The 14,838-nt window shown below is 46.0% G+C and overlaps 1 protein-coding gene across 2 annotated transcripts in view; it reads left to right on the forward strand.

The window, feature by feature from the left end:
• Nucleotides 1–360: 360 nt before the first annotated feature.
• Nucleotides 361–14,838, forward strand: part of LOC115820993 (guanine nucleotide-binding protein subunit alpha-11) — a 22,769-nt gene continuing 8,291 nt past the window's right edge. Inside the window, exons 1-4 of one of the 2 annotated variants that reach the window (XM_030784730.1) lie at nt 361–570; nt 12,201–12,385; nt 13,800–13,954; nt 14,647–14,775. In XM_030784730.1, coding sequence (XP_030640590.1) covers nt 435–570; nt 12,201–12,385; nt 13,800–13,954; nt 14,647–14,775 — 605 coding nt within the window. In that variant the 5' untranslated portion in view covers nt 361–434. The remainder of the gene's footprint in view (nt 571–12,200; nt 12,386–13,799; nt 13,955–14,646; nt 14,776–14,838) is intronic. The other variant, XM_030784729.1, reaches the window with a different exon arrangement.

The following is a 14,838-nucleotide window of genomic DNA, read 5'->3' on the forward strand; positions in this document are numbered from 1 at the left end:
GCCACCAAATCCAGATTTGTTTTATGGTAAGTTAGCTTTCTTGCTACAGCCAAAACAGCTGGTGTGTTAGGCTGTTAAACTCAGCAACGCTAACCCGATCGTCCTTTGGATGTCGTTAGATACATCGTCAGTTTGGTTTTGAAGTTATAAGTTAATACTATCAGCCGTGTCATCATCTGCTGTTTTCTTCATATCTTGCGGTTGTCTTAGGTTGTCAGATCGCTAGCTTTGCTACAGTTGTTGGAGGCCCAGTGGTTTCGTACGCTTTCAATCTGTCATTGTGGTGGGTCTAAAACGCCTTTTTTTTCTTTTAGAGAGGCATCGAAACTCCATGCCTCTCAATAGTTAATTTAATCCACAATAATAGAATCCATACCAAACGCTTCAGTTGTTTCTGTGTCTCTTTGAAGTCGGATCTGTAACACACTGCGGTAATGACTTTAGAAAACATGATGGCTTGTTGCCTGAGTGAAGAGGCGAAGGAATCCAAACGAATCAACGCTGAAATTGACAAACAGCTTCGCCGAGACAAACGAGACGCGAGGAGGGAGCTGAAACTGCTTTTGCTAGGTACAGTAAACTTCATCTTCTTTATCTTGTCAGTGCGCACAAGAGGTTTTGAAGTCAACTAGGAACGATCTTATTTATTGTCAAGCTTCAAAACTCATAAATATGGTTTCTGGACAGCTAAAGCAATTATGTAAGCGTGAAGCATCCAGGTTCTTTCTAGCCATCTTACCGGTGTTCACATCTTTGTTACATTCCAGTTGTGAAAAATTACTCTTGAAGGCAAAAGGCTGTTCTTCTGTGTGGACTGAGTTGGGCTGCACTGACTCCATTCATAACGTGGTTTATAGATCGGTAAATGCCACGCTCCCGGTTGGCTGAGACCTCATGTTGGGTGTGAACACCCTCGGCAATGCATAGTTCAGATCTATCCCTGATTCAGCTGGTCCTGTCCGAATTAAGCTTATGTTAGAATGAGAAGAGATCAAAGCCCGTGGTGCCGTGGACTTCCCGAGCTGTGTCTAACCTGCTGTAGGTTCAAAAGCCTTTTCATCCGGAGGCTTGAGCAATTAAACAAATGACTGAATCAGAGAATGGCCATAATTTGAATCTCGGTTGGGAAGATATGTCAGGGACTGTGCGGTATTTCTCTAGCACAGAGCTTTAGTTACGAGGAAAGTGTGCAAGTATTTTAGTAACCATGTCCACTAAAAAAAAAAAAAAAAACAAAACAAAAAAACCCCACATTTTTGCCAATAATGTTTTAAGAATGAGTAACCCTCTGCTGGTATAGCACCATGGAGGAGAGAAGACAAGTTTTTGATTTTTCTTTTTTTTTGGGGGGGGGGGGTGTTACTGTTGGCTTGCTGTTACACAGTCGTAACAACAATCACCTGTTTGTCCAGCGCTGCTGTTTGATGTTATATTACCCACCCATATGATCATAATTGGAGTCCACAGAACGCTTGTTGCTCGTTGCTGGTCGTCGTGCAGAGTTTTATTGTATTGCCTTGAGCAATTGAGCAATGCCACTTATATATCATTGAATGTGCAGCGTAACTTATCTTAACGGTCGGGCAGGGAAAAAAAAGAAAAAAGAAAAGGCGGCAGGGTTTGTCAGAGAGACCAGAATAACAGGCCTGGAATGGAATGCAGCACATTTACACAGAAATACTGTAGCTCTGCGGAAACGTTTCATCAGGAAAAGACTTTACGCACTGACAGGTCTTTCTGTAAGGTGGTGTCGGAGCCAGAGGGCTTCTGAGAGTGTGCCAGTGTTCTGTAGATGGCTTAGAAAAAAAACTAAACAAAAAAAAAAAAACCCAAAACGGAACCCTCGTCATCTTAACGGCACTTGCTGGCTAATCCACAGCCTGGATCGTAAAAAACCCCTCAGAGTCTTTCTCTGAGTATCGTAGAGTATATGTTTTTTTTTTTGTCCTTAAAAGACACAGGACCCCGTCTGCACGGCACGCGGGAATCCTTCCATGCTTGGAAGAGGAAGGGGGCAGCTTCTGTATGTAGTGTGGGTAAGAATATAGGCCATTCCCCTCTCTTCAGTTCTGTTCTCATCTCTCTCTATGGGCTCTTACGGGTCACTCGCCCAAAGTAGTGTCCTCACTGTATCGTGCCCAGAGATGGCTGAACCGAAGGTGGTGATTTGTACCGGGGTTTGTCTTAGCATTTGGTCCAAATGGAGGAGCGAAGGAGGATTGTTTTCACACCCTCATCCTAGAGCTTAATGACAGACTGACCTCTCTCTCTCTCGTCCAGGGATCTTTCAGCGACGGCCCGGTTGGCTGCTCGCGTCGGTTGGTTTAGAAACGTCGGTTCCGTCAGACTGACGGGATGCGGAGACTCGAGGGAGGGAGAGAGAGAGAGAGATGGCACTTTGTCGGAATCCTCGGGTTCTATGCCCCAAGTAGCAGATTTTGTGTGTGTTTTTGTTTGATTGTTTGTTTGGGGGTTTAGAGGGGGTGGGATGGGGTCTAATTGGTAAATTAGAAATGCACATATCTGAACAGGCAAAATAACCCGGATACATCAGGATATAAAAATTGATTAGCAATACTCTGGACCATTCTTATGAGTAATCGCTCTCTCTGAAGAAAACCACAAAAAGCAAAAACCTTTGAGAGGCACAGCAGCAGTCTTTAGGTCATGAACGCTGGTGCAGGCAGATATTTTTACAGGCTGTTTTTCAGGCTGTACTTTCTTTTTTTTTTTGTTCAAGTTCTAGTAAGATGAATGAAAAGGTGACACTTCACAGTGCTTTAGCATCAAGAATATAACCCAGAAAGCTCACTATGAATAGTGGCCATGTCTGTCAGTCAGGGTTTGATAAGAAAAGAATGTGTGTGTGTGTGTGTGTGTGTGTGTGGTGTTTCTTGTACATCCTTTGTTGAGGAAAAACCATGACGTGTGTTGGAAATTCAGAACTCCTTCATAGGGGCTTTGGCTGTCTGTTACCGTTGTCTCAAGTATATTCGGTTAAAAATATCACCAAGACGTCTAGCTTGAAATGCCATGCATTTTTTGTCTTTAGGAATCTTGAACGTAGAATGAATGAATGAATGAATCTAGACATGAACCATGGAAAGTTAGAGGTATGCAGCTGCCAGGGATGCTCCACTTCCTACCATCATTAACCAGCCAACTCCAGAGATTCTGCTCTGGGATGATTCAGCACTTATCTGGCCAGAATGTCAGATAATCCTTGACTTGGTTAGATATTTAGCCAGTTAGCAATAACAACCGAACAATGTGGGGGTTTTTCGTTTGGTCTTGTTTATATATTTTCTTTTTTTGGGCCAGGTGAATGTTGGCCAAGGCTGACCGTGGAAGGCTGTGTGTTGTCAGTGCTCTTAAACATAGACGTTCCGTTTTGTTCCATTAAAGATCAGATCAAAAGGTCGTTGTCCTTTCGCGATCTCCAGGAGCTCCAGTATTTGCACAGTTGCGTTGGGTTGAGCAACGTTACGGCTCAACCCAAGCGTCTTCCGTGTCGCGGTCCTCACAGACCTCTGTGGTTTTCAGACACAGCCTCTCTCTTAGTTAGTGGTCCTTTGATACCCCCCCCCCCCCCCCCCCCCCAAAAAACGCAGAAAACAAAAGACACTTTGTGGTGGCGTGTCCCCGTGTAACGTTATTAGCCGTCTCACAGCACTTCCTTCTGCCGTGTTTCGCTGGGTGGGTCGGCAGCGCTGGCTGTCCGAGCGTTAGCTTGGTTTTGCTGTGTGGATGGCAGGCCTGACAGACCAAGCGTCCAGACCCTCCAGTCATACGAGAAGTGAAACCGAGTAGAGCTGCACTTTCCATTTGGTTGGTTTGTTTGTTTGTTTGTTTTTAAGTAGGCGTGTTAGCCTCGCTTTCCGAATGGTGTTGCTGAAGGGGGCTTGCGTCTAGGGCACGGGGGGGGGGGGGGGGCGGTCTTTTGGGTGGGGAGGACATTCAACTGGGGGGTGGGGGGGGTCAAATACCCAGCTGTGTGTGTGTCCAGTCATCAGGCGGCCCATGTATGGTGATTCACATTATGTCTGATTGAACTCAGACAATTTCTTCATCATGCTTACTTAGCTGTCCGTCTATCTATCCATCTATCTATCTGTCTATCTATCTATCTATCTATCTATCTATCTATCTATCTATCTATCTATCTATCTATCTATCTATCTGTCTGTCTGTCTGTCTGTCCATTTATTTATTTATTTATTAGGCTACTTTTTCATTTGTTCATTCATTCATTCTCATTCGCTCTGTCTCTGTCAGTACTGTTGTGGGACTATGTCCCCATGTGAACATACTGAGGGGTAATGTCTGTCTCTGTCAGTACTGTTGTGGGACTATGTCCCCATGTGAATATACTGAGGGGTAATGTCTGTGCTGGGGGAGGATTAGAGTGAAGTTCGTCTCTGTGCTATCGGGGGGAGTGACCCTGTGGAAAAGGCTTGTTGCTCTAAGGTCAGAGATTCTTCTCAAAGCTCTAGAAGTTTTTTTTTTAACATTTTCATTGGAAAACTGTTTGACACTTCAGCGCTCCTGCTTCTAATTCAGTGTATCAGACACCTCCTCACGCTCTGCTGTTGAATCAGGTTTGTCTGTGCTTTGACGGTGTCAACAGACGGAGTCTGAACTCAAGACACCCCACAAACGTCAGTCACCTCTTTGCATGCTGGCCCTAGAATTGAGACAGTGTGGCCATGCAGATTTTGGATGAAAATAACACCCCAACCTCATTTCCCATTCTGCGTTTGTTTGTGTGTGTGTGTGTGTGTGTGTAAATGTTGTTTCTACGTGTGTGTGTGTGTGTGTGTGTGTCTGTATCTCTGACTGTGTTGTGTATCTGTGTGTGTGTGTGTGTGTGTGTGTTCTCTCTCTCTTTGGCGCAGTGAGTCAGGGTGCTGTGGTGATTGGGGCACTGGCAGGGTTCAGTGTGTGCCTGTGTAAACAGCGCTGGCGTCTCACTGGAGGACCGCAGCCCAAAGCACCAGCTCTTTATATGTCAGCCCACACACACTTTCTGTGCACAGGAATACACGCTGTTGCTGTGTCACATGATCAGGATGGAGGGAGAAGGAGAAAGAGAGAAAGAAAAGGAGGATTCGGCGCTTACCGATACGTCTCCGGGGTGGGTGCGCGCGCCGCGTGATCTACGGATCCGGGTGACCGTTCTGATTGGTCGTCTTTGGTCACGTGAGGGGTGTCTGACCCACGGTTTTTACTTGAGAAGAAGAAGAGGAAGAATGTAGCACGGAAAAGAGTCAACGCTGAATCAGGCATATTCAGGCTGACGGGTTAACTCAGATTGTTTGGGTTTGAAATGCATGTTTGTCTTTCGGCACGCCCGAAAACTTAACCTCATGTGACCGACGCCTGTTTTCGGTTTCGTTTTTTATCTCGTCAGCTTTCAGGAGTGTGTCAGTGGAGCCTTGGGACCTGTACAGAAGTCCAGTATGCAGGCAAAATGCTGGTCTGTGCTCTTTACCTGTTCCTCTAAGAGTTCTCCTACAGAAGGTCCCACCACAGGTCCGCTGCTACTTCATTCATTCGTTATCAGATATTCTATTGCACGTATCATGCGTCTGGACTTTGGTGTGTCTGCGTAGTTTTAAACTCTTCTGCCTAGCAACAGGTCAGAGGTTGGATCCGTCCACTGTTTCTGCAAAGATTGATTTGGCTTACTGACGAATCACCCCCGCTTGTTTACATTAAACATATCCTTTCTGTCTGCTCTCTGACGGCGATCAATATTTGTTTAGGAGAGAAAGGGTGAGAAATCAGTAGCACTTTGGGGTTTTTTTTTTCTTTTTTTCTCAACAGCCCCAAAGACCGAAGATCCTTGGCTTTTTTTTTTTTTTTTTTGGGAACCATAGGCGAGTAGGATCACATTTCAGCAGTTTCGGTGTCTTTTTAGCCAAAGAAAGAGTCAAAGAAAGAGACCAAGCTGTGCATGGGCTTTGTTTGCACTGTAAGTGTCATTGGTTTAGTGCTCGTGACCACAGAGAGATAAGACACAGGGTGTATTTGCATGAGAGTTTAATGCAGTGTAAACTCTTACCTCATCATTTCCATATGGGAACCAGGAGCCCAGTTCCGCCTGGCGAAGAGCCCGCCCTTCCCGGTGACGTGCGGTCGTCCACCTCGCTCGCACGGTTTGCACAGTTTACACGTACACACGCTGGAGCACGAGAAACGGCACGCGAACGAACTCGGGACACGTCTGCTTTTCACGGCGACTGTTTTTGATTCTTGCCCTCCAACGAACTGATGGTCTCCAGCTTGTTTGGGCTGTTTGTGATGCCCATGAGGGAACGTTAAGAACCGAGAGAGCACTCCTGACCGCAGCGCCTAATGTTGGATTGTGGGAAAACGAAATTTCAGATCTTAGGTCCAGGCTTTACAGTGGAACCTGCCGATGGGTTAACCACTGAATGAATGAATGAATGAATGAATGAATGAGCGTGCAGTTCAGTTATTTAGTCTGTATGCTTAGTTATGTTTCCATTCATCTCTGTAACTTGGTATCTATCATTAAATCTGTCACGTACCTCAAAAACGTTTGAAAATGCTCAGAAAATAAAAGGAGCAGAAATAAAATGTTTTCTGTTTGAGTTTGGGACACTTAAGACACTTACAAACTAAAAGAGAAAAAAAAAAAAGTTTGTTTGTTTGTTTTGTTAAGTCAGATGTCAGCTTGGTCATGTTTTTTTTTTTTTTAATCTGAACGCATTGTTTGCATAAAGGGCTTGTCCAAGCGTTGTGCACGTAGCTGACCGAGTTGTCTGGTTATTGTGTGGGAAACGTGACCACGCTGTTGCTTTAAGTTTGGTCTGAACGGTAACCAAAGCAGGCGGACGAGCCGGGGAGCAGTCTCGTTCTTTACAACGGATGAAATGCAGCCGTCGCAGTGAAAACCGCCACGCTGAGACGAGCCCTTTTCCTGCGTGTTGACTCTGTTGCTAGAGCTCCACTTCCCCCAACCCCCCCCCCCCCATATCCCACCCCTCTTTCATATTGAATCTAGAGTTCAACAAAACATTGTCACAGACACAACAGTGAAGTCCCTGTATCTGATTCCTCGATTTTTCCCTGGTCATTCTGCAGCTATGCGAAGTATGAACGTAATTTTTATTTTACCGAGCTGTGCGGCACGCCAAAAGGAACGGTTTGCTTTGGCAGAAGTTGGCATGACCAACTGGTCTGTTACCCAGAGCAGCAGGAAACTACAACACCAGTTTGAGAGAATGAGAGAGTTTTGTTGGGGGGGGGGTTGAGTGAGTCAACGCTAAACCTTGTGACGGAGTCACGGGAGATAAATCAGAAGAGTTTGTTCTATCTGGCTGTGGTTTGTGTGGAAGCAGCTGTGGCCAGTCTGAAGAGACAGGCTTTAAATGGTTGTAGTGATCCTGTAGCCCCAGGTTGCCAAGTGGCCCTACAGGAAGATGGCTCGACTGCGGCGGCAAAGAGCCTGTACGTTCCAACTCTTTCCCGCTCGGCCAGGCTGAGAAGGGGTTGTGCAGCCAAGGCCCGGCCTTAAAGAGAATTAGAGAGAGGGAGCACGAGAGAGAGTCAGAGAGAGAGAGAGTTCTCTCCTTACTTCTGCTAGAACAACTCCTTCATAGAAGACACGATTTAGAAAATTATTTACACGAAGCCGCCTTGGTCTTCCACCCAGTCACGCCGTCTGCTCTTTCTCTCACTCACTCTCCCTCTCTCTCGCTCTCCCTCTGTCTCTCTCTCTCTCTCGCTCTCCCTCTGTCTCTCTCTCTGTCTCTCTCTCGCTCTCACTCTCTCTCTGTCTCTCTCTCTCTCTCTCTCTCGCTCTCTGTCTCTCTGTCTCTCTCTCTCTCTCTCTCTCTCTCGCTCTCTGTCTCTCTCTCTCTCTCGCTCTCCCTCTGTCTCTCTCTCTCTCTCTCGCTCTCACTCTCTCTCTGTCTCTCTCTCTCTCTCTCTCGCTCTCCCTCTCCCTCTCTCTCTCTCTCGCTCTCCCTCTCTCTCTCTCTCTCTGTCTTGCTCTCTCTCTCTCTCTCTCTCCCTCTCTCTCTCTCTCTCTCTCTCTTTCGCTCTCTCTCTGTCTCTCTCTCTCTCTCTCTGAATCTCTCTCTCTCTGAATCTCTCTCTCTCTGAATCTCTCTCTCTCTCTCTCTCTCTGAATCTCCCTCTCTCTCTCTCTCTCTCTCTCTCTCTTTCTGTCTCTCCCCCACCTGACCCTACCTGAAGTCCTAGCATTTCATTGATGTGATGCAAGTTTGTCTTCTGTGGACTTTCATTAGGCCTTTAAAGGGAAGTTGCCCATGGAGACTGGAGTCTTAGTGGCTCAGCGTGCTAAGGCAAACACCTTAATGTGTCTCCAAATAATTCTCTTAAGCTCTTTGTCACATGTGCGCTATGGACTGCGTCGGCAGAATCAGGTTCGCCTTTTGTCCGAAGTTGCCCTTTCACACATGTAGCACACAACAGGAAACTGACACTGTCAGACGCGTTCTCACCTACTCGAAATTCTCCGTTTGGTTTAGGGGAGGGGGTGGCCTGGGTAGAGCGTGCAGGAGGCAGGACATGACGCAAAAAGTACTCTGCGAAAATCACAGGGTTCTGTTTACAACACATCGAAAACGGCGGACGAGGCCACCGACTTTGGTCTGAGGATTTCGGCGTCGGCCCTTGCCTACAGAAGTTCCTGAATCTCGTCGTCTCTCCACTTAGACATTTTCGTTGGCGTATTCGTGTAAATGACCCTTCCTCTTCACCCTCGGGTGTTCGTATTCTTCTGGATTTCGCGCCAGTCGCATGTTAGAAACGGCATCAACACGCCCACTTGCTCGCTATCCATTCTCCGGACTATAGTCCGCTCTATTCGCACATGGACTCAATCGAACGCACGTCGGACTTTGTACTAGGGGGCTGGTAGAATAAAGTCCATTTAGGATCCGATCTGACTGATTCAGACATTTGCGTTCGCACATACAGCCCCTCCGGTGAGAGTCTAGATTATTTTGGGGTTGCAGTGCATGTGTGAAAATGGCTTTACTGCGGAGCTGACATCTCCGCTGCTACAACACACAACTTTTCAGAAGCACATTGTCCGTCCCTCTTGTCTGTGTAGTAATTACAACACGCGTATAGATTAGGCTGCGTCTACGCAGGCTTAAAATGTTTAGGTTAGGGTGGGGTTTGTCTTGACAGAGGTAAGCGTGAATGAATAGAAATTTACTTGCATTGTGTGGATGCTACAGTCGTTTGATTAACGCAGCATGGATACAGTTTCCAGTAGGCCATTTGAATCAAATTTACTGTGTGCCCAACGCTGTAAAACGGTTGTCATGGCGACCCGAGCGGTCACTGCAGCCCTGCGAATTTAGCCCTGCCGTCGTGAATGTGAATCTTTGCTTGTCGTTCTCTCTCTCTCTCTCTCTCTCCCTTTCTCTTTCTCTTTCTCTCTCTCTCTCTCTCTCTCTCTCCCTCTCTCTCTCTGTGTTTATTTCTCAGGAAAGGAAGACACAGTGGAATCAGTATGAAGTAGAATAGAAAAGCAAAACGGTTAAGAAACATTTTTGTCCTCTGGTCTCTCCTGTGTTCTGTACTGGTACACACACACACACACACACACACACACAGACACACAGACACACTCACAAACACAGAAAGACAGGATGTTGTTTGGTTTTCTCAGTAATTTCTCACGTCTTGGCAACTTGACTTCCTTATCCAGTAAGTGTCATTTCATTTCCCCCTCTGCCTGAAAGCTGACCCCAGATGATTTTTTTTTTCTTTTTAATCCAGGGAGAATCTTTATTTTCTATGTTCTGTTTTTCTAAGAGGATGTCTGTGGTTTGTATGCAGATAATTGTGTCACAGTTCCCTGAAACTGTACCCACTGGAGAAACCACTTTCTCTTGGATTTACACTGAGTCGACCAGTAGTGTTGGACCTGCACTGAGTTGACCAGTAGTTTTGGACTTACGCTGAGTCGACCGGTAGTTTTGGACTTACGCTGAGTCGACCGGTAGTTTTGGACTTAGGCTGAGTCGACCGGTAGTTTTGGACTTACGCCGAGTCGACCGGTAGTTTTGGATTGTTCTGTGTCCACCGGTAGTTTTGGATTGGTCCAAACACACTTTGCTGTTGAAAAAGACATTTACAGAGAGGGAGGGGTGAGGCTTTTTGTGGCCGAGATGAGACTGAATTCACTGGTCTGTTAGTATCACAGGTCAGTGGAATTCTGTTTGTTTACAGGTGTCGTTTCACAAAGGTTGACTCTTCTTTTTAGCAAAGAATCCTGCCACGTGATTGGCCTGTGATGTCAACACAGTAAATGCTGAGAAGCCTCATGCGTCTCAGTGTTGTTCCACACTTCTTCAAATATACGGGGGAAAAAAACCCTGTCCTGAGCACTGCAGAGTTGTTTGAGATTTGTGGGGGGGGGTTGTTTGTTTGTTTGTTTGTTTGTTGTTTTTGGCTTGGGACATGTAAGCACTTCACGTTAAAATGTGGGATTTTTCACACTCACACACACACACACACACACACACACACACACACACACACACACACACCTGTTGATGGATGCAGCTGGACGGAAGCACATGTGCTGCACGTAACAGCACTGACATAGATTCAGAACTGAAATAGATTCAGAACTGAAATAAATTCAGTACTGAAATAAATTCTTTCACACGCTGCTTTCTTGCCTAATAACTGTCATTTACGCGCCGTTTGAAAAGCGGACATGTTTCCGTGGCGATGGCGGAGCGAGAGAGAGAGAGAGAGATGGGGGTTCCTCGTGAATCTCAGAGAGAACGACAGTTATCTCTCCTGATGTGACCTGAGGGAGATGGTCAGCTGTGTAATGCTTTTCTCCTGACGGGCACTGGGCACCAGTGCAAACAGAGAACTGGTCATCAGCTAAGAGAAGGAGAGAGAGAGAGAGAGAGAAAGGACACACCACACTGCCGCATCTGATACTGCAATGACTCAGCCTCTCTGCATTGAGCAGGGTTTGTCCACGCACGTCCTGGGGAACCCTCTGGACGGCATGTTCTGGTTCCTGAAGCCAAAGAGTTGGGTGTGGTTAGGGGTGGAGTAGGGTGGAGCAAAAACACGCCATCTCATTTGGTTTCCCGGGACTGGAAGTCGCCTTCAGGATGAGCCCAAAACATGCAGGTGGCCTGAGGTGAACGGAAAACGAGGCATGGGAGATTGAAAGAGAAGAGAAAGAGACAGCGTGTGTTTGACTGCCATGAAAGGCCTGTCAGGATTGCCTCTGTTGAGCACTACAGTAACATCTTCTCTGGTGCCCGACTTTCAGCGTGACCTCTCTTCACCTCTGAACCTTTAGGCACAGACTTTGTGTAACAGAGGAATATTAATCACTTGCATCCCAAATCTCCTGATGGCATTTTGTCCTGTCCTGTCCTGTTCTGTTCTGTCCAGTTCTGTTCTGTCCTGTCCTGTTCTGTTCAACCTACTGGCTCTGTGTAGGTTGTTTTTGATATGTGAGCTATCTGTAAGTGTGTGTGAAATGGTTTATCTTGGTTTACCTCAGCTCCACACGTCCAGGACGATTTTAATGAATGAAACAGTGCGGAAGCAGCTAATGAAGAAACAGGTCAGAGTTTAGTTAATGCTGATCTGACATAAGTTTTACCGTTCTTAACATGATGCTTAAGGTTAGAATGTGGGTAGGAGCATCTGTCTAGGGATCAGTGGAAAAGGCCAGATGAACAGAGCAAAGGCACTGTTAGGATAGTGACTCGACCGCTGGCAGTGGTGCTTTAGGTTCCATTAGTTTAAAAAAAAAAAAAATAGATCCATTTGTTTGTCGATCTGTAACCTGGAACAACTTCAGCTTCGAAGAACTAGCACTCTAACAGACGAGAGTTTATTTGGGATTTAAGGTCTCTGATGACCGCACAGCAAAACACCCCCCCCCCCCCCCAAAAAAAACAAAGGACTTCTGTCAGTTCATTTCTGACTTCAGAACATTATTGTCAGCTGAATGACTGATTGATTGATGGATTGATGGATTGATTGATTGATCGATCCATTGATTTATTGATTGATTGATCCTCCAGGTGAAGGACATGGAGTTGGTTTGACTCTTCAGAACATTGTTACCTTACTGACTGATGGACGGATTGATTGTTTGATTGTTCGGTTGGTTCATTGATTAATTGGTTGATTGATTGCTCCTGTAGGCACTGGAGAAAGCGGTAAGAGCACCTTCATCAAACAGATGCGCATCATCCATGGTACCGGCTACACTGATGAAGACAAACGCGGCTTCACCAAACTGGTCTACCAGAACATCTTCACTTCCATGCAGTCCATGATCCGGGCCATGGAGAACCTGAAGATCCCCTACAAATACGAGCAGAACAAAGTAAGTCCAGAACCGGGAAATTTAAGACCTGGCCCCCCGGGCGAACCAGCCCCCCCCCCCCCCCCCCCCCCCCCCAAATACCCCTTGTTGTGTATGCATTGTCTTCTCCGTATGACCCACCGAATATTTGAATGCAATCCTGCTCTTCCCTTAAAACGACGCTGACAGATTATGAGGCTAAAGACCCACATGTATCTGTCTGTAGTTCACCCCTCTTAACGTCCTTGAGCTTTTCTTGCGTTTGTGTCCGGTCTAATGCCGAACTTCACTCCAGCACTTAAGCCACAGACAGCTCCTTAATGGGCCGCGCGCCTGGTTTGTATTCCGTCCTCTGTTTTAAGTCACTTTGGATAAAAGCGTCTGCTAAGTGATCAGATGTAAATGTAGACGCACATGTAAAACCGGAGACGGGAGACGCTTTGTCTCGGGACTGCGAACGGCCAGCGGAGAGCAGAGGCGAAACGGTGATAAATCTGTGAATTGTGCTCAGTTGAAATCCAAAGATTTCCCACAATACAGGCCAACTGTGTGACATTAAAAAAAAAACAAAACAGTCACAGGCCTGGGGTTTCTGACAGGGATTTCCCTCCGTGCTCGCCCAGACCGCAGTGTGGGATGCAAACTGTATTCAAATGGGCTTTAAATGAGGCTCTAAAACGCACTGGAAAACACGAAGGGTTGTGAAAAAAAAAAAAAAAAATTTGAATATGCGGCTGTGATCGCGCTGTAGAAAAAAAAAAAAACGGTATTCAAAATCCGCGGCTCACCGCTCGGCTTCACCTTTTCATTCGTTTAGTCCGTTGATCTCTCCTCGTCGGGCGAGCCCCACAGAGTCGGGAGCCGTCTTAAGTACCCGTAAACGCTCTCTGGTCGAATAGGCCTCTCTGAGAGGGGAACGCTGTTTCGCTTTCACGCCAGCCTTTAGTAAAAGACAGGGGAAGAAATCAACGACAGGTATGTTAATTCATTTAAGCTTGGTATGCCGCGGAGCTGCGGTCGGAGGGAAAAGCAGCGGCAGAGTTGAAAGAAAAACCGGTACTGGCTTGACAGAAATATGTCCGTGCCTGCTCAGAAACTCATCTGGCGACAACGCAGATGAAGAGAAAAAAAAAAAAAAAAAAAGCTGTTCGATCCAAGACCTAGTGGTTAGAAATAAACAGTGTCTTTTTCTACCATGGCAAATGCCCTGGAGTGTTTCGTTTGTGTTGCCATGGACACGTGATAAACACTGTGGGAACGTAACGTGACGTCTTTGTTTTGAGTTGAGCAGGCAACTCGTCAACTCATTTTAATTTAATGTAGGGAAAGCTTATCCCGGGGAGCGATTACGCTCCCGGTCAAACGATATTCCGGGATGAACCATAAATCTTGCTGGAAAAGTGTTTTTTGAAGAGCATCTCCTCCGTTCTGTCAGAACAACGCTTTGCTGGTGCGAGAGGTGGACGTGGAGAAGGTTTCGACGTTCGACCAGCCGTACATCAACGCCATAAAGATGCTTTGGAACGACCCTGGCATTCAGGAAGCCTACGACCGCCGGAGAGAGTACCAGCTCTCCGACTCCACCAAATAGTAAGTGTGTGTTTGTGTGTGGGTGTGTCCTGTGTTTGTAGGGGGGTGTGTGTTTTTGTTGTCGTGTGGGGGTGTGTGTGTGTGTGCGCACGCGTGAATTAACGTGATTGTTTTCTATGGGCCAACTGTTTGCCATTTTTTTTTTCAGTATAATTGCTGGAGAGCAAACATTTGAGCTTTATTTTAATAATTGTACAGATCAATGTAAACAACACCTGATCTGATATGTGCTCCCGTTTGCATTGCAAAACCAGTTCTCAAGAGGAAGACCGAAGGTCTGAAAAATCGGACTTTTCTGAAGTATGTCATAGCTGATATTTACGAATTTCTGTCCAGCAGAAGGATAAGAGCAAGTTTCCTAAGTTTACATAATGAATGTGATACATATGATACTCAGTGAGTCCAGTGGAGCCACACATATCATTTCCGATCACTGTTTTGTTTAAGACATTTTTTTTTAGTGTAGATATATATGTATAGTGTTTTTAACTAAAGTAAATCTCCTGTTACAAACATCAACTTTCACTGAGAAAGGAAATTTGACTGCTGATGACGTTCTGATCACTGGTTTCAGAATTCTGGCTTGATGACCTGATCACTTCAGTGTTTGTACTCTTTTCTATGCACATGGAGAGGTGTATTGAACTGTGTTTTTTTTTTGTTGTTTTTTTTTCCCTTCATCCATCCCACAGTTACCTTAGCGATATAGAACGCATAGCGACCCAGGGGTATGTTCCGTCTCAGCAGGATGTGCTCCGGGTTCGAGTGCCCACTACAGGGATTATAGAGTACCCCTTTGACCTGGAGAATATAATCTTCAGGTATTGGTGACCAGTCTTTTAAAAAAAAACAAACAAAAACAAAAACAAAAAACCCGCCGGTGA

This window comes from Chanos chanos, chromosome 9 (assembly GCF_902362185.1).
Source record: "Chanos chanos chromosome 9, fChaCha1.1, whole genome shotgun sequence".
Taxonomy (NCBI): Eukaryota; Metazoa; Chordata; class Actinopteri; order Gonorynchiformes; family Chanidae; genus Chanos; species Chanos chanos.